Below are 20862 nucleotides of genomic sequence, written 5' to 3'. Positions count from 1 at the left end.
GAGTTTCGTGAGTAAGCCCATCGTGGCTAAATTACTAGGAATGGCTAAATTAATAGAAACCATGGTTTTCAGGAGAGAACGACCTGAAACGGTATATTGCTAGCAATAGAATTTTATTTGTTGCCTAAAACTATCATGAAATGTAGCAGAGATTATGTGTTGTTGTATATATATAATTTTATTACTATTTTTATATATCATTACAGTACCTATACTATATGATAGATTCTGCATGAGCTACGATATATATTAATTTGATATAATTCTGTTCCGCAGAAGCTCGGCAGTAGGTACTAGTTTAATACAAAAATATCGCTATTATTCTGATTATATCAGATTTAAAACGCATAGGCAGTTAAAAAGTTATTGTCACAAAATGTAAGGGTGCATTCGTAAATACATAGAAACACAATGATAGGGGAGAAAGGGATCAGTAGGTATGAAACGGTAACTATACAATATTATTATTAAACATTGTAATAGACAATAACCAACCAGTACATACCTACGTCCCGATGATCACAAACTTCCGATATATATTGACTTTATCTAAATTATGTAATAATAATAATATAGGTATTTTACGTTTCAATTCTTTTTTATTTAACAAGTTTTAGTTTATAATGAATACCATTTTTTCTTATACTTTAATTTTCAATAGATATTACTTTATTTTAAACATGGCCAATTCCACAGTCCTTTCTAGGGATCGGTTACCTACATCGACTACCTACTTACAAACACACATAAAAAAGGGTCCTACTTACATAAGCCACCACTAACTGACGCTTTGAAGAGAAATTTAAATTAATTCCGTTAAATTACCAATGCATAAAATAACGAGCTGTGATATAAGATTATGATTATTGGAATATTTAACCAATAACCGGTCGTTTAATTATATATACGTTGACGGCGAGATATATACCTAAATTAATAAAATGATGCTACAATTCCAGTTTTCAGCTTATATTTTATTGTAACATTTTTGAAATATGTATTTATTTTTCTATACAAAATTAATGTAAGTTGCCAGTAACTGGCAATTTGCAACAATTAGTATTTTCGAATAATAGGCAAATGGACGAACCAACATAGATAAAATTTAAGAGTGGGCTTTAATTAAATTTAAAACTGAAATACTGTAATACACATCCGTAATTATTATGGGCATTTAATCAATAATAAATACAATATACAACCGAGTGGTAAAAGCATTTTATTTTTACAATATAAGTAAGTAAAGTTGGTTCGGCGTATTTCCCCAATTCTCATTTTTTGTCTCATAAACCATCGGGTTCTATGGACAATAACTAAAGCTTTCGTTATTGTTTTTAAACCAGAAGATACTTTGTCTCGCATTATATACTTACAACTTCCTTTGTGCTCTTCAATTAACAAAACAAATTACTTTCTATATTTTTTTCATAAGTATGTATTTCTTTTCTCTTTTTTAGTTACTAGTGTGCCTATAACATTCGTATACGCATTTTTATCAATTTCAAATTCTTTAATCTCTCAATTAAGTATATTCTGTCGGTCTCCCATATTCTGTTAAGGGCGTAATTATGTAATATGTGTCTCATAATATTTTATCCCGGCAAGTAGCTTTATAATATGTATTTGGGTTTAAATGGTGAATAAACGACGGTTGCCACTTCGTCAAGTGGGTCGTATGCTTGTTTGCCTTTTTCCCGCCGCATCTTGCATTCATGCATGTATTGTACTTTGTTTCATAAATACGTTAATCTACCTACTCAATAATATATGGGCAACACAGCAATACAGCATCACATATATCTGATTTAGCCATTCCTATTCATGTTGACATATTATTGTAAGTTATCTAAACACTAATGTATTGTGTTTGGCCCCTAAAGTCGCCGACAGAAAAAATAAGGATTAGTTTTCGTGCCTTAGAACTACTACAGAATATCTACGTCTTGCGACAAATATTGATGGTATCCCATTACTACAATATCTATGTAGTTTACCATATCAAATTGATCTGCGGTCCCCTAAAAGACATATTTGACATTGTACAGAATATTGAATCAGTGTCCGCTTAGTTAATATTGACCATTCTTTAGACTACGATATACCTATATGTAATTGTTTATATATACTTATAAGTAAATAAGTCATGATGGTCATGATCAAAATGAGACAGCATTGTCTAAAATGCCATAGAAATATGTGTTCGCCATATCTTAGAATATGTATGTAATTAATGAAACAATCATAGATCTATAGATAGGTGCATATTGATTTTATAGATATATACAATAGAAAATAAGATTCAGTAACTCGTATAACCCTCTAAATCCGACGACAAAATATTGGGTCATTTTCTTATTTTTTTAAAGTAAATAAGTATCAAGTTCAATACACATTTTATCGGGGAGTTTGATATAAAATTATTACGGAACCCATAGATACGGAATGTTTTACATGGTAACATAATGTAGTTAAAAGTACTAACTTACTGAAGCGAGTAATTTTAAATTAATCAGTATGTTTTGTTTGAAGATTTATTTTAAGACAGAATAGTTGTGTTAGATATTATTATAATAATATCGACAAACTAATGACTAAGAAACTTGTATTGGACAGTGAAATAAATATGCTCGCCAATAACTATTGTAGATTTCAGATTCCTAAACCAAGAAACCGAAGAAAGAATGTGTTTTATCACAATAAACTTAAGCGCTAATGCTTTACACCCTTATTTCTTTGGAAATAAAAACTATTCTCAGATTCTCAAGAAATATCAAATCGTAAACAAACGCGTCTACCATTCAAGCGCTATGTTTTATTGGCATCCCTTTCCCACCGAGCTTGCCGCGCTTTTTAGGATTTCGAACGAAACGTTGGCGGCATTTAAAATAAGCCGCGAGTTAATTTTGGTCGGAATCTGGTAAGGGGAGCCTCAAGAGGACTGGGTCATATTTTGATATACTTATTATGAAAACATATAGCAAGAATTCTCTAAAAATATAATTTTGGACATATATGAGCTCTAATCATCGATATTTTATTGTTCAGAAGCATATATCATATAAAATAGAGCAAAATATTATTATGAAGTAAATGTATGGAACGAGGATTTGCAATTTATTATCAACCCTAACTGAATAACACAGAGATTATATTTGTATACGCGATAGGATCTATACGTCACGGATATACGTAGTACAAGATGCTTCATTGATTTTGTGCTGTTGGTAGCGTTGGGAATTTCGACCAATCAGCGATCGAGATAGATGGCGCTGTAGTACCGACGCGAGACGACCCAAGCTAGCTTGCACTGGGAACATTTGCTTGAGCTCCATACATTTTCTTCTGGTTCTCTACGTCTACAGTTTGGTTGTGTACCAGTTCAAAAATAATTTCAAAATTTTTGCCATCAGGTAAGTCTAATCATTTTTCTAATTAAAGTTAAGTGTTTTATTATATCTATTCGTGTTTATTAAGGCGTAATTCTCAAAATTAATTTTCTTTCCACGTTGGAATTCTCATTCAAACATGGCTATAGGCTTCGTCGTACTTTCCTTACTACGCGTGGGTATGGCGAAGGACGCCTTTATTCAATAATTAATTTCTCACATCTTTTCCATTGGAGCCCTGAAACAGTTCTTCTACAACTTTTAGTTCTATAATTGTGGGATTATTTTGTAATTATGTCATCTAAAGTTATTGCGTATTTTCAACACAAAATGTGAAAACAAAATGGCTCTTTCGACCCAAGCCTAGGCCAGTGAACTCGTTATATGGGGCGATAACTATTTTTGAAGATTTTTCTATTGTAACTCATGATTAAAACGTGTTTTTAGGTGCATATTAAAGTATTTTTATCGTTTTATTATTTAAATATTCTAATTTCTGATTTTACTGTCTCTAAATGGGTTTCCCGCCAAAACGCCGCCCTAGGAGTGCCTACAGAGAAGCGAAGGCTCGATAGCGGTCGTATAGAGCCACGCATGGCCCGCATAACCTGTTGCGAGCTATAGTACAGTGTTTTATTTTAATATTTCCATGTTTCGTTACAGGAAAAAAGTTAAAATGACGGACAAGCCAAAGCGTCCTATGTCGGCATACATGCTGTGGCTGAACAGTGCCAGAGAACAAATTAAGGCTGATAATCCAGGTCTAAAAGTCACCGAAATCGCCAAAAAGGGAGGCGAGATATGGAGGTCAATGAAGGATAAGAGTGTGAGTAATATAAGCATTAACTTAATAATTTACATTTTCCTTAAGTATTTCAATATAATTTCATACATGTATTGTTAATCTTGTACAGGAGTGGGAAGAGAAGGCTGCCGAAGCTAAGGAGCAATACACAAAGGACTTAGAATCATATAATGCTAACGGTGGTGGTGGCGAAGGAGGTGGAAAGAAGGCACAAAAGCGTGGAAAGAAGGGCAAGAAAGCATCAGCGCCAGCTGTAAGTTTTCATTTTATTAAATTTATCACTATATTTAAGATGAATATGTATATATAATACAAATATGTATATTTTTTTTTTAGAAATCTAAGAAGAAGAAGGAAGAGTCGGAGGATGATGAGGGTGAAGAGGAGGAAGATGAAGAAAGCGAATGATCTCCCAGCCTATATAAGACATTTCTGTTCATATTGAATAATTTACTGGACTTAATTTATTACAAAGTAAAATGGGACTGACTTTCCAAAGTCTGTGAAACAATTTACAATTTCATTTTATGCAGCATTTAAATATATAATTAAATTGATTTAAATAATTGTAATTCTGCTTCCCTTTAATGATTTTAGATTAATTTCTTGGTCCACTCGATGAAATTGTTGATTGTTAATGAACTACTTTTAATTTTTAGTAGTATTAATAGGAATAGAAGTGTATGTAAGAGGACTGCAGAGTTTGGAAAGTTTCACCACAGGCTAGGGTCTAGGTTCTAAGCCTCAAAAAAAATAATGTTTAAGTGTTAGCATGTATACACTGGGGAATTGTACAGTTAGACCTCCCTTGTTAAGTTCGCTGTGACTACTGGATGCTCACATTTAATATTTACCTCACTTCTGGTTTCATCAAAACTTATATGTCCTAGCACTGCAATTGCTGTGCAACCCTTATGTTCTGAAGCTGTGCTTTGTATTAATGAGTTTGCCATAATTGTAATTTACTATGTTATTTCAATTAATTGTGCATGTTCATTGACATAACAGTTTTGGTCAAACTATATCCACATGTAAAATTAGAGACCATTTCATAAAATATAATGGCTTACTGTTAGTTAAACCTACCTCTTCTCATTGTAAATTTCAATGCTGATAATGGTACCAAACTTAGCTGCTAAGAAAACAGGCAGCATGGGCAGTCTCATGCTGGGCAATTTAAATAATTATAGGAAATTGATGTGTATGTTGTATTTTTAGTTAGTTACTAGGTAGGTTTTCGATGTGATTTGTCTCTCAAATTTTACATTTGTGTTATTTTATAAATGAGAATTAGCATTCCTCATGTCAATACGGATTTTACATGTTCAATAAAGTAATTTCATATAAAATATTCTATTTTTCAATTTGTCTTTTACTATTAGAGATTTGATTTTAATAAAAACTCATGAAAGATCCTACTTTATCTCTTAGTGTTTACCCCGATTAACCTTAACCCTACAAACTCGTCCAAATATTTAAAATTTGTAAGTAAATAATACAGTGTCATTTATATTTATAGCTAAGCTTTTTGACATCGCACATTTGTAAGTAGGTATATAAATGTCAATATAATGTACTCTGACAAATAGAATACTGTACTTTGTTTATTTAGGCCTACAGACGAAGGCACTTTGCAAATATCTAAAAAAAAACTATCAATACAGTTAAATAATTAAGGACAACGCCATACATAAAAAAGCCATAATGGATAGACAAGAGGAAGCATGAATACCAACTATAGGAACGAATGATAACCACAGTAATGTTGCCAACTTTATCCGATTTTCCGGTTAAAACTAAATAAAAAAGGTCCAATTCAGTTATATGTACTAACAAACCACCTGAGAAAACGGAAAGTAACTGGATAACAAGTTTACAAAGCGGGCACGGCGGCGTATTATAGGAAGAAACTAATTCATTCTTTTGATTTTTAAAGATGTGTGAAGCTCTGTCTAAAATATATTGATTTTTCTGTAAAGACGATATATATGTTTTATTCTCCTTGCCTTATAGAACTTTCACATATTACGGTATTTATGAATTTTTCTTTGTATTTACAAAAAAAAACTATAGAAGTTCATTAAAAAAAATTAGGGCATGGCCGTTTTCCATTTTTCTATGTTTAGTATGTCATAAAGTTAACAGTATTTATATTACAATGTAAAAAGGCTAAATTTGATATTAAAAAACTTATGCTGGTGACACTGGGATTATTTCATCAATAATTTGACGCAGGTTGGCAGCTTAAAGCCACCATAAACTCCATAGAACTTACCATGGAGTTATACTAAAGTTCTGCTTAAATGAGCTCATTGTAAGTCTGTTATTGTTCATTACTTAATTTTTAGGAAATATATGATTGTTACAGTGGGACAAGGAACAGATTTTAATCACTGTTCAACCGAATTATGTAATTGAAATGTTATTTGATTTGTTCAAGACGATCCATGTAGATATCTCGAAATTCTTGTACTAGTGATTAATTTGTTTTAAATTCTGTTACTTTCATCCGTACGACGTATAAAGCATAGAATTTTTATTAAATATATTTGATAATATAATACACTCTTATTCTTGCTGCTGTTAAAGTCAGAATATTGAACTGGCGTCAATGTCACAATTGACAAATTTCAAATGTCAACCCATGTAATCAAAAACATTGAGACAAAATTTAATTATTGAAATAAATATTGATATATCTTTGTTTTCATTGCTATTGAAAAGTCTAAAAATTTATAAATAATTTACCTTCCGTTCAGCGACATTGTTTGCATAGTGTTTAATCGGTATGTTTGATTAACTGATTAATTATTTTGACATGCCTTATTACAGTTACCCTAACAATTATTCTAAACTAGTGGAACTTCCCGGTTTCGCACGTTTATCAGAATATATATTGGACACAATCTTTCATGAGGAATTATTCTATTAATATATGAACACTGCATGAAATTTCGTTTAGAAGTTGTTGAGATTATTGTGAACAGACAGCGTCTGTCTCTATATTCGCGAATCATGAATTTTAATAGTTAACATTAGTATTTTAAAGTAGTTTTTACTAAAATAATAGTTAAAATTGTTTGATGTAAACAAATGCTTTTCAAATAGTTTTTTTATTTTTATCCAATAGACTACACAAGACACAAATAGACTGACTTGTTTCTGAGTGTAATAATAAAATAATATTATACAAAATACCTGAAATCACTCAACATCCAAATATTGAAATACATATATTTTTGGGAATATGTACATAGATGAAGTACTTCAAATATTAGTAAAGTGTAGACAATATAGAAGTTCATTATAGAATAAGATTAGATATATACTAGAGGTTATTATCAAAAATATAGATAATAGTACATTCTTGCTGAAATATACTTTACAGGAATGGCTGGTGATAACAACACTGGTGGGGGGTCACAAGTTGCTCTTGTGACTGGTGGCTATGACCACACCATCAAACTATGGCAGGCACACAGTGGAGTATGCCTACGAACCATGCAACATCCCGACTCAGTGAGTTATTACCATTAAACACTAAGCAATAATTCCACTTTATGAAAAATAAAAAAAAAATATTATATTGTTTTTTAGGATCAGGTAAAGCCAATGCTCAGGGAACTGAATCAGTTTAATTAAAAAAAAAAAATAACTGAGAATGATTGCACTTTTTATACTTATTGGTCACAGGATTGCACAGTATGCAAGATTTAAAGAAATGTGTACATTTTTTTATTGCTGATAATAGAATCCTTGTGTTGTTGGCTAGGCAGCAGTGTAAGATGAGCATGAAGTCAGGTCATTGCTTACAAATTCACTAGGTTTTATCATGATAGTTTCCATATGGTGTGGGTGGACCAGACAGGGAGCGTTGTTGGAAATAAGCTCAATAATACCACATACTAACAATCCTCTTCCCCTTCTTTTCAGTATTTGACTTTACTTATAAGGAAATTTATTCAGCTTCATGAATACTATCATCAACTATTGACTTGATATACTTTCTATATAGGTATCTCTGTGTGATAGTTACCATAAGTGGTAACAAGAGGTATGACAGAGAAGCTGCCATTGCAGTTATATAAAAAAAAATAGCATATCTACTATACAATTAATAATGAAGCTTAGCAGTAAAGTTATAATTCCATATTCTTTATTTACAGCAAGTGAATGCACTGGAGATCACTCCCAATGGACAAATGGTTGCTGCATGTGGATACCAGCACATCCGGATGTATGACCTGGCCAGTGCTAACCCTGACCCCGTTATGAACTTTGAAGGTGTAACCAAAAATGTAACACGAGTAGGATTTCAAGTGAGTTCCTGAACAAGTATATGTTAAATTGTCTGTAAGAGATTGCTGTATTCAAGAAGGCCATCTTTAGTTAAGCACAATTATCTTATTTTACTACATTATTTTTGTACTTATATTTTAAGTGTAAATGAAAGAGTAATATTATTATTAAATCACATTAAATGTTTCAATATTTTGTAGGAAGTCATTTCACAGTAATTATTACAGTTGAATTATATTATAAGGTGAATTTCTAAAACATAGAGTATTACAGTGTTATATAGAGTATCTTTTGTGAATTATGTATTCACACAATTTATATAGTAGAATGAAAGTCTTTATTTATGCAATCTACAATATAAGGCAAAATTCTGCATTGTCATTATTAAATTGATAAATCTTAAAATATTTTTACAGAAAGATGGAAAATGGATGTACACAGGTGGTGAGGATTGTACAGCTAAAATATGGGATCCAAGGTAATTTATAATAAAATATACAAAATAATGTTCAAATTACGCTACAGGATCATGTGACCAGCGGTGGTACAGCTTATTGAAAAATTACTACTAAATAAAAACTCTGACTAGACTACAGTAATATTTTATTGCTGTGTAAGTTTAATTATTAACAATTTGGTTAATGAACTTCAAAATTTATCTATAGGGCTGGCCGGCAGTTGCAGTGCCAGGGCATCTTCCAGGTACCTGCGCCAGTGAATGCTGTCGTGCTGCACCCCGATCAGACTCAGATTATGGTTGGAGACCAGAGCGGTATCATTCACATGTGGGATCTGAGGACTGATCAAAATGAACAATTGGTATGATTTTATTTATTTACTAGCTGACCTGGCAAACGTTGTTTCTCCATATAAATTAATATCGCTATTCAAAAATAGGGGTTGGTGATAGATGCGTGTAAATTTAGGGTTGTATGTATTTTTCAATCCTAAATAATAATAAAATGAAAATAAAATATTATGTCAAAACAAATAAAAAAAATATATTTAGGGGTGAATATCCCTTACCACTTAGGGGTATGAAAAATAGATAGTAGATGATTCTCAGACCTACTGAATATTCATAAACATTCGCCGTTTGGGAGGAGTATGGTAACTAACATTGTGACACAAGAATTTTATATGTAAGATTACAAACTATGAAACTATGCTATCTCAGGGTTTCCTTTTGATGACGATGATGTTTTAAAAAATATACAAAACATAGTTAAATGTTAAAAACGTGTAAAATACCTAAAATAAGTAAAATACCTGAAGTATTTTTGTAATTGTATACAAATCACAGAAATGGATGTCGCTATGTTAAATTAGGTTAAGTCTAATAATTTACTCTTACTTCGGATATTTATACTCGATATATTTGATTCTATGTTTGCGGTTTGAATTCATTGTAGATACCTGAAGCAGAGGCGTCCATCCAGGATATAGCCATTGACCCCGAGGGCAAATTGATGGCGGCTGTGAACAACAAAGGCAATTGTTACGTGTGGGCACTGGACGGCGAGCCTCCGCGCCCTGTACCTAAGAAGCACATACAAGCGCACAAGAAATACGCGCTCCGATGCAAGTTTAGTCTCGACTCCACGTATGTTGAATTACAGAATCTTTCCAGTCATGGTTTAATTTTGTTGTTACTTTACATTTTTAAGTTTTGCTTGAAGACAAACTACCAACTAGCACTAGTTTAATTAAATACTCCAATAGAGAAAATATTAGATATACAACCAACAGGTTGAGTAAATTAGTCTTAGTAATTAGAGATATTTTTTTAATCCAGTATGAATACAAATTAAACAGAATGGCTTTAATAATTTAATCAAATTTCGCTCCTATTTTTACCATTTCTACACTATTCCACGTACTACAACCTGCGAAATTGTATTATAATTAGTTAAGGATTGAAAGAGTCAAGTCAAGAGCTGGAAGGCGATGGATGCGAGAAGCGCAGGACCGATCGTCGTGGAGATCTTTGGGGAAGGTCCAGCAGTGGACATCTTCCAGGCTGTGATGATGAAGGATTGAAAGAGCTACTATCTAACAATCAAACTTACTTTAAATATGGTTTTTGAACTTTGTATAAGAAATTCTCTAAATGATAATGAAAACAATATCATAATCCATTGCATGGTCAGAAGTAAGCTGAGAAAAAGCAACATTTCTTTAAACTATTTATAAATAGATTAGAAAAATTAAAAATTAAATAGCGGTAGATTAAAAAAAATGTAATGACTATTCAAAAGTGCTTCAATGTAAGTTTATTTGAATAAATGATTTTCTATTCTATTCTATTCTATTCTATAAATGCTGGATAGTTTTATTTGGTTTGTATACGAAAGAATACTTTTTTTCTTAGTAATAAGTAAAAAAATATTAGGTGGTCTTTGTCCAAATTTCTTTAACCACATTTATCAACATATTCTATGGTCATTTTTCTTATTATAAAATAAAATAAATTATATGCCAAGACTTCCTAATTACCTTCGTTCATGTCGAAGTACATACGTGCAGTACATATTGCCTCGCATTTTGAAATCAGAGAAAGTAATAGTTTAGTTAATTTGTGCATTACGGCAGCATGTTGGTGACGACCTCTGGTGACTGCTCGGCGAAAGTGTGGCGGACGTCGGACTGGACGCTGCTGCGCGAGCTGCGCCACGACTCCCAGCGCTGGGTGTGGGACGCCGCCTTCAGTGTCGACTCGCGGTACCTCTTTACTGGTCAGTACATCTTTCAATACTTAACGTAATAATAGTAACATTATCATGATTAAGTGGAATTTAATATATATATATATATATATTGTGAGCCTTTTGGCCTCTCCGACACCGAGCATTAAGCTATTGTCGTCTGCAGGTTCCTCGGATAGTTACGCGCGACTTTGGGACGTTGAGAAGGGCACACTCGAGAGAGAGTACTGCGGACATCAGAAGCCTATCACAGCACTGGCCTTCAGAGACCAAGCCGCCTAGTCTATACTAGTTTAATAGAAATTACCGAAATTTTGTACAAAGTTATGGCAATACATGAGTGGTAACACTGCTGTTATATGATACGTAATAGCCATGATGCTGTAAATATATGTAGATATAAATAACAAAATTGGGCTATCTATATTTAATGAGTGACAAGAATGTAATTGATATAAACAATCTATATCACTTTCGCTATATAAACATTAAATATTTTCTATTGTTAATTCAATATTTTTGATTTTGGACTTTTATACCTACTAAAGATTACAACTACAGTATGTAATAAACAGGAACTAATTATTATAATCATCGTCTGCCGTTACGTTTTAAGCATCGGTCTCTCATAAGAATATAATTCGGAAATTGATTTGGTACATACCGCTCTGGCTTCGTATGGGTGTACATATATTATACATAGAAACCATCCTCTTGAATCACTATCTTCGTGAATCTATTACTAAAAACTGCATTAAAATCCATTGCGTTGTTTGAATGATCTAACCGAACAGACAACGGAAGCGACTTCATTTTATACTATGTAATAATGTAAAGATATATCACTCGTCTTAATGTCGCTGCCGGGCCAAAGGCTGCCATTACTACCACAAGTTGTTGCCACAGTGGCATTTAGCCTATTACAGTGTAGAGTATTTTTTTATAAGCATGTAAATATATTGTAACATTATATTTAGCATTTACTGTGTAAATGTGTATGTTGTATGAATTTTTTCTTTGAATATATAAATAAAATATATTTTGTCGTATTATTTTAATATTTCCCCTATGTGAGTGATTTCAATTGTTCTTAAATTGGTAATATTATTGAATATATAATGTACTTTTCGGCATTGAATCTACTTCTATCATATTGGTAGCGATAATTATAATCCGTTCATCATTATTTGATTCTAGGAGTTTCGAAAGATTTTGTTTTGTAATACAAATAATCGAATGCCGGATATATTCTTTATAATTAATTACACATATACAATTTGATATTTTAAACATATATAATATTAGAAATTTAATATTATTATTAATTATAATTAAATGTTTCCGTTCTCCATGTGAATCATGGCTTACTTAATTCAATAATCATAATTATCTTTTGATGAATATCGTAAACCTGAAATCGTAAATTGCACTTTTGTAATTTTTATGGTCGTCACACGCGAAATTTAAGAATCTTTAGGTTACGGTGACTGTTTAGCATGCTTGTTTGCCACCATCGAAGTAAAGAAAATAAATAGGTTATTATAGGTCAACATATAAAATAAAATCCCTCTGTAAATATGATAACATTATATTCTAATAAGTTAATTATAGTAATTATGTATAATTAAGTCACGACTTATATGTATTGCACGGCAACAGCATTATAAATAATATATGTATATATTGTATTTATTAAATTGTACAGATAAATGCAACTAAATATTCTATAATGATCACATTGAATACTACTGTTCAATCAATGTAAGTGATACTAGCTTTACGATACATTTGAGATGAGAACAATGCATTAATAACATATTTTGATTGAATCTATGTATTTTGTTAGATCAAATCTTTTTTGTAACAATTAAGATCTTTCATTTACAAGTGTATGCTGTATTCATAGAAATATAATCAAAACTATATACTTATTAAATATTTAAAATAATATCTTAGTATTGTAACAGAACAATTCCGACTAGAACAAAATATACATCTCTCATTAGCAGTCTAAATTTTAATTCAGTAGTAAGTATAGCCAATGCAATAAATCAATAAGCATTCGCATAAACATGCGTTACTTTAATACATAATTTATACTTATTTTATGTAGAGATATACAAGTGCACAGAGCAAGTGGAATGTCTTTGATTTACAGATCTGTGATATCTACATTTGTGTAACTACTCGTACGTAATCCCATTTGATTACAGTCTTACATATTTTCAAGTCCGTTTCATTCGAGGATAGTACAAGAGATAGATGTAGGTAGCACACGCAACAATTGCGATTTGACGCAACACCCCCCAAGGGTCTAATTTTGTAATGTACATCGTAATAAAAGAGCGGTCTGCTCTTAATTCTCCCGTGCCAAAAGAGGAGAAACACCTTAGTTTCCAGTTCATGGGATTTTTCACGATTCATCAGGGCGAGCGCAAGCAGCGTAGATGTATATATTATTTATTTTAATTTAGGCTACTTAATATTACCCACATTATTAGTATATATCCTGTGATTAATTGTATTTATTGCCCATATTTATAAATAGTGGTTATCGCTTTCGTTCAGGTCGGATGACGGCTCGTTTTCCTGGTAGTATCAAAATCTGCTGGAAGTTATGCAAATGACTCACTCCTTTTCAATGTTTAATAACTATAATAATAAAATGTGAATAATGTGTTATTTACATTGAACAACCATACAAAACCGTTATGAAGTTATGTTTGGTAATTCAGTAATGGGGTGACCATAAACTTATTTTGCATTAATATAATTAATAATATCACAGGTAATTAAACAGATTCAATGCTAAAAGCAAGGTATCTTGTGGGTAGTACAACTATAGACAAATTATAAACGACATCTATTTTTGAAGATGTTACCCTACACAAGAGGAACAATGTAACGTTGCATTTTTGTTTTTAGCTATGTAAATGGCTTATGAAAACTTAAAATTATTTTTGTAAGCAAATTATATATTATAAAATATTATACGTAAAACACGTATAATATTTTATAATATATAATTTGCTTACAAAAATAATTTTAAGTTAATTAACACGAATAATTTTATGGTAAATAAGGTTTTTTTTTAATTTTCGTTTTAAAACTCGTTTAGTTATATTAGTAATGCAGTTTCAAATAGTAACCAAGATAGATAGATAGATGAACCAAGAGACATGCATCACGCTCAAAGCATTAATAAGAATAGTTTTTGGATAAACCTAAGCATGGTTGTTCCAAAAAAAAAAATTACATTATGTTTTATGTAAAATTGTTACATAATCCTTCTGTTAAAATTTCTTAATATAGATAAAAAGTATAATCAATGATACTAATACAAAAGAAGTGAGTCTTACAGAATGATGTTCTTAATATAATTTAAATGTATTGATCCGTGTCTCACACTATATTTAGGAGGTATCTCTACTATACGTCGTCCAGAGGTACCTGATTAATTTCCCCCATTTCCGAACACCACTCGTCATCGCACGTGTATGTGAGGACAAACTTCATGTCGATCTCCGGAAAAGACGATGGCCTGGCGATCAACATCACTTGCGTTAATGCAGGTGGCGGTAAGAATGGATTGTAAGCGGGCAATGACGTAGCGGATGGCGTGAGTAGACGAACTTTACATCCCTGCAAATTAGCAAAACAAACACATTAAAATTTCTTTTAGAAGAACATATGGGAGGGCTTTCATTTATGAATTTGAGTAACACATATTATTTACTGATTTAAGTTAGTTATACGACTAGTGCTTGTTGATACCATTTTTCAACCATTTTAAGGTATCTGTTGCATCGTGCCCTAAGTTTACAGCATCATCCTTTTAACTTCACACATGATGCAATGGATAGCTTATACCTTAACATGTCATAAATAACACAGAAATAATATTAAAGTATCCATGTTTAGGAAAATGCAAAAGTATACTAGAGAGAAGAAAGAAAGCCAAACATATCTACACCTATAGGTAGAAATAAAGAAAGTCATATGATTACATAACAATGCAATATATATATCTCACAATCACTAGATTCATTTTTGAGATTTTGACACTTAGTTCCCACTTTTAACTTAGTAAGAAGCCCACCGAGAAAAAAATGCATTATTCATAATAAATAAGTACACAATAATTAATGTATAATAAGTACTTTTGGAAATAATAAGTTACCTTTGGAACCACAGCTTGAAATTTATAGTCTACAATGGGCGATTTATTTTTGCTAGTTGTTGATATTACAATAACATTGACATCAGGCCGTGGTTTATCTTTACAGTAATGTAACACCACTGTTATACCTCCCTTTTCCTCAAAAGCAGTAAATGAAGGAACAGTGCTGGGCTGAACACTGTGTAATGTTACATTTATATCTGAGAGACTTTTCACATCACTAGTTTTATTATTCTCAACATTATCTTTTTTGTCACTTTCAGTACTTGAATTGTCATCCTTATTTCTTACAGGAGTTTCAACATTATCACATTTGGCATCATTATCTAAAGACAAACTTATATTCAAAATATTATCAATGGAATTATCTTTTTTCAAATTGTTATTAATAACATTATTTGAAGACGAATTTACATCTATGCTTATGTCCACCATAACATCATCATTTACAGTCACGACTTTTGGAGATTGTGAAGGTGGAATTGGTTTAACTTCAGGTTTTTTTGTAAAGAAATCCAAGTCCAACATAGCGTCATTAGTAGCAATTTCAGTCCCATGTTTAGGAGACTTTTCTAATGCATTCATTGGTATTTTCTTTGATGGTTTGCTGAAGAAGAAATTAAATAAATTTGATTCAATAAAATACAACACAATACAATTATGATTACTTATATTATTTCTAATTTTAGCAAATACCATACCTGTTAAAACCATCTAGTCTCTTTGCGTTATTAGGTAATGATTGTTTCATAAGTTGTTCTCCAATGGAATCTAATTCATTCCATCCCTCACTTTTACTATCCTTTTCAACGAGGAGGTCAACATCATCTAAAAAAAAATATTTTTCCATATAATTATAACATACAACTAAAAACAAGAATTCACGTAAGTGACGCTTAAATGACTGATGTTGTTATAAATTAATAATATATCTTACTAATATTATAAACCGAAAGTTAGTCTGTGTGGATATGTTACTTTTTAACGTAAAAAATACTGAATGGATTTTAATGAAACTTTACAATAATATTGCTTATACAACACAATAACAGTATAAATTTGACGCGACTAAAACGGTGAGCAGAGCTAGTAATACATAAAAACTATTGACATATTCTTACCACTAGATATTAAGTTTACAGGCTTTAAAGGTTCTGCAATATTGCGAGAACTACTCTGAGTTGAAAATATATCACCCAGCTCATCTATAACATTATTTTTAGCTATGTCATTCTTTGGTTCCTGTTCTGTATTTTTGTATACACTGGCTCCAGCAAAATCTAGTAAACTTTGACTACTTGATTCCGGTGCTGATGCTGACACTGCAGTAGCTCCATTCTTTCCTATTACATAGGAAATAAATGAATTGTATCTTCCGGTAACTTCATCTAGTAGATCAATCGCATGCAGGAGATCGCCTGAAATAACATAAGAATTATAAAAATGAGATTCAAATATGTTTTAGTTAATAAAGCTGTAGGATTGTTATGTAATATTTCATACTCATGTTATCAGCCTTAGTGTCAGAGGCTGCAAGCCTGCGCAAAGCTGGGCGCAGATTCAAGCAACTTTCGTGGAGCTCATGGATCAATTGTAACTCATCTGGCGATGCGTTCCAAGCATGGTCTAACATATCTCGTAGTAAACCAGCACTGTCCAAAGCAGCACTTACTTCTTGGGCTAGACGGCTATTCACCTCGCTACGACGTTCATCCTGAAATATTAACCTCTATGTATCAGATTTCTTGTACGGTAGAAGTAAGATGAGTGGCATATTACTTTTATAATTTGCCATCACTGATTGAGACTAATTTAATGTATGGTTTTAACTTAGTCTGAGATTGCTTAAAGCAATAAGGCAGCCTTTTGTTTAGCTTTATATAATGTTCTTTTTTTTGTAAATTTTTTTTGTGTGCAATAAACATATTATTATTATATAGATACATGTCATTTATTCCTCATTATGATTATAATTAGGTAACAAAAATAAATTTATAGAAAATAAATTAAGGATGAGTAAAATCTGGTGTATCCATTATGTACTACTTTGTTAGTGTAAAAAACAAAATAACAAATTATGAACTCACCTCTCGGACCATTGTTTTTATAAGTCTATTTGCATGTTGCAAATCTTCAGGTTTCTTGCTCTGTAGTAACTTTTTAAGTAGCTTAGATTTTTCTTCATCCTCAAATGTTGCATTTCTTGCCCGGATACGTGGTAATGGTGCTGCATCCTCTGGTGGGAGCGGAGGGGGTGTTTCTTTGACAACACCTTGATTTTTTAGCATATCATATGCAACTTTGAACTTTGATTCATTGGGAAATTCAATAGACCATGCATGTAGCAATTGTAGCACCTTGAATAATAATTAAGACTTATAATGGACACATTTAATAAGAATTATAACATACAAAATTATAGTCATATACTGATATAAAATATATATTTATGCATTCATTTTAAAAGAAGATTATTCTTATTTATTGCACAAAAGTTTTGGATATATTTTATTAAAGTGAAACCATGAAATTTATCCAAGTATGTTAATCTGTGAAATTAAAATTAAATATACATATAAGATAACATCATAATATTAAAAAAAAGCCAATGTATAAATAAATTATATTATTTTTTATAGATTTTATACAATATTATAATAGTTTAGATTATAGTTATGTAATAAATGCAGAACTGAGCAAGTTTTTGAAATGTAGGGAATAATGAATGCCTAAATACGAATTAGGATATTTGAAATAAACTTTTATGTCTGGTGTCAATATTTTGTGCAATTGTGAAATGTTTGTCAACTTCCTATTACAGCACCCTGAGAATGAAATAATTGAAAAAGATAGAAGTTGTATTAATAATTTTTCATCAGATGGTGTTTGTTGATGTTCACTACAATATTTTACTTATATCACACATATCGCTTTACAATAAATGATGTAAAAATAGCATACTAATAGATAAATTTCGAATCCCTTACCCTAGTGCGAACTTTCGGTGCAGTTCTGTCGGCGAAATATTTTGGAGAGACAAGTTTTATCATTTCATTTAGAAAACGAAACTTTCCGATTTCTGCGTGAAAATTAGCGTCACAGCGACGCATGCAGCGATCTATCATCTGGAGAGATAAAAGTGCTTCCTTAGCATTTGGGGTATGTATTCTGGCCGCCAGGGCCTGTGCCGCCAGCTGCGGTCCATCGCTGTGCTCCTGCATGACTGCACAGAATGCTCCCAAAGCCGCTGCATCCGGACATGACAGAGATTCGTGCGTAGCTTTTACTGATTGAAGAAACATCACGTAAGTAAAACAAGAAAGTTTATTTACCACATTATTATGAAAAATATATCGGTACTTACAGATTAATGCTTCCAAACTTGTGAGAGTAACATTCATTTTATTAAACAAAATTTTTAATCATCTATTGCAAATTGAGTGAGCCACACGGTTTATTATTTTTATTTTTTATAGATTTATTTTGTAATTCAAATAACAATATTAATTGTTTGACATTTGTTTATAATGTTGATTTGTAAGAAGCACAGAGTACATTGACAAATTGCATTTCTCAGATCATGAAGAGCCATAGAGGATTATTGAAGACCTACATAATGATAGTAGCTTTTTTATATAACAAATTCTAATAAACCGTGCGGTTTTAGGTACTTAGTCACGTAGCATGGTGATATGGTTCCTTTTTTATACCTCTAGTACAATATTTCAATGTTATCACAAAGAGAGCTGCTAGCTACGAGTTATGTGCGGCGTTTCACAGTCGTGTAGTATCAGCCTTATTTGCAACAATTTGACAGTTTCCTGACTGTCATTGTAAGAATATGTAGTCTGTGATTAAAGTACATAGCTGTCATATTCTTATTATTTCAGTCTAAAAATAATTCCCCAAATATTATAACATTACCTAATTTTAACGCAATATGATTATTTCAAGAATTTCTCGACTAATGGTCCAGACCAAGAATTTGTCTCGTCATGAACAAGCCCTTCAAAAGAGGACTGCCACTACGACTCCAACTGGTGCCATTCTACCAGAACCAGAGAAGAAACCCTTTGGTCTAGTAAGCGTAGTGTGTGCAGTTATACCAGGCCTACTTATTGGAGCTGCTATTAGTAAAAACATAGCTAACTTCTTGGAAGAGAATGAACTGTTTGTGCCTTCTGATGATGATGACGACGATGACTAATGCAGAAATCTGAAGGGTAACAAGCAATATTTATTATATATTTGGCTCGAATAACATTACGTAGGATAATATTCACAGTATATTATATATTTATTTTAAATTATTTATCTGTTCTAAAACTTGTTTGCATTGAAATATAATATATTTCTTTTCAGATAATATGGGTGAATCTAAATTATTTAAAAACAAAGTTTGTTATCATAGTTTATTAGTAAGTATAGGTTTGTTACAAAAATCTTTATTATCGTAATTTGAGCTCAAGCTTTTCTTCCAAATATTGCACTATTTATATTTAGTAATCATTGGACATTCAATTTATATATTAGTGACATCATAAATTTTCTATATTTACATAATTTATATGTATTACAATATAAAACTTCAATATCAGCAGTTTACTATGTACAAATGTATAACTGTACAACTAAACAAAACATTAGTAATAAATAATATTTAAATGCATCATGCTAATATGTGTGTACAAGTTCTTGGAATAGTAATACAACATCCTTGTATGTGAAATCTAGTCATTTTATATTACTACTCCAATTTATAGGTAATATTAATAAGAAATACATGTACATTTACCATTGTTTATCTCAGGACAAAATCAAATAAAAGTTATTTAGTGTTTGTGGCCCTCATTCACAGAGATATGGGAGAATGTAGTATGGACAAGTGTGCATTTTACTTACACACACATTATTGTTCTTTCCACATCCATGACCTATCTTACCACTCTTGCACAAGTGTGTATAAATATTTGCAGTACATGGAGGGCTATGTGTAACTTGTATATATTTTCTTTAAGTCCAGTCTATTGTTAATTTTATGAATTATAAATATTTATTAAATAGGAACAAAAATATATAAACTTATTATTTTTAGCATACTGTCAAATTATGTAAAACAACATACATGTAATTGTATATTCATAATAATTGTAGATAGCATATAAACATTTCTGTCCCAAAATTAAAAAGTATGTTGTCACATTAATTTGTGCTTTAATATTTTATAAGTGAAAGTGTTAAATAAATGACTTGCTAAAATGGCATGATATCAGTCTTTCAATTTCATGGAAGTCACTCTTTATATTCTCCTATTTTTACATTGAATATGTTAAGATTTACATTTAACTGTAGGAGCCTTCATTATATTCAATTAAAATGCAAAATATCTAGGAATAAGAAAGCAATAATAAATAACTAGGTACAAGTGATACTGGTGCATATAAGACTTCAATATTAAATGTGTTGATGGTTCCAAAATGCATCTAT

General features: G+C 31.3%; 3 protein-coding genes and 1 pseudogene across 3 annotated transcripts; 3 read left to right on the top strand and 1 right to left on the bottom strand.

The window, feature by feature from the left end:
- The first annotated feature begins 3075 nt into the window (after positions 1 to 3075).
- On the top strand, positions 3076 to 5555 carry LOC131846673 (uncharacterized; annotated as a pseudogene).
- Positions 5556 to 6838: 1283 nt separating this feature from the next.
- LOC131846744 (target of rapamycin complex subunit lst8) lies at positions 6839 to 12204 on the top strand. The gene is made up of 8 exons (XM_059196126.1): positions 6839 to 6977; positions 7580 to 7710; positions 8358 to 8510; positions 8907 to 8968; positions 9156 to 9309; positions 9903 to 10093; positions 11083 to 11225; positions 11362 to 12204. The coding sequence occupies exons 2-8, from the start codon at positions 7582 to 7584 to the stop codon at positions 11475 to 11477; spliced, it is 948 nt and encodes a 315-aa protein (XP_059052109.1). The 5' UTR covers positions 6839 to 6977; positions 7580 to 7581; the 3' UTR covers positions 11478 to 12204.
- Positions 12205 to 14271: 2067 nt separating this feature from the next.
- Positions 14272 to 18902, bottom strand: LOC131846784 (ADP-ribosylation factor-binding protein GGA3). The gene is made up of 8 exons (XM_059196181.1): positions 18740 to 18902; positions 18363 to 18661; positions 17463 to 17732; positions 16879 to 17089; positions 16497 to 16793; positions 16077 to 16203; positions 15376 to 15982; positions 14272 to 14837 (listed from the first exon to the last, which is right to left on the bottom strand). Exons 1-8 carry the CDS (start codon positions 18774 to 18776, stop codon positions 14625 to 14627), a joined length of 2061 nt encoding a protein of 686 aa, XP_059052164.1. The 5' UTR covers positions 18777 to 18902; the 3' UTR covers positions 14272 to 14624.
- A 327-nt stretch (positions 18903 to 19229) lies between these two features.
- LOC131846805 (essential MCU regulator, mitochondrial) lies at positions 19230 to 20642 on the top strand. Its single transcript, XM_059196212.1, has one exon. It carries the CDS (start codon positions 19316 to 19318, stop codon positions 19580 to 19582), a length of 267 nt encoding a protein of 88 aa, XP_059052195.1. The 5' UTR covers positions 19230 to 19315; the 3' UTR covers positions 19583 to 20642.
- Positions 20643 to 20862: the final 220 nt, after the last annotated feature.

Source organism: Achroia grisella, unplaced genomic scaffold, assembly GCF_030625045.1.
Source record: "Achroia grisella isolate CSIRO2021 unplaced genomic scaffold, CSIRO_AGI_Agris_v1 utg512, whole genome shotgun sequence".
Lineage (NCBI taxonomy): Eukaryota > Metazoa > Arthropoda > Insecta > Lepidoptera > Pyralidae > Achroia > Achroia grisella.
This window is presented reverse-complemented; position numbering and strand designations above follow the sequence as displayed.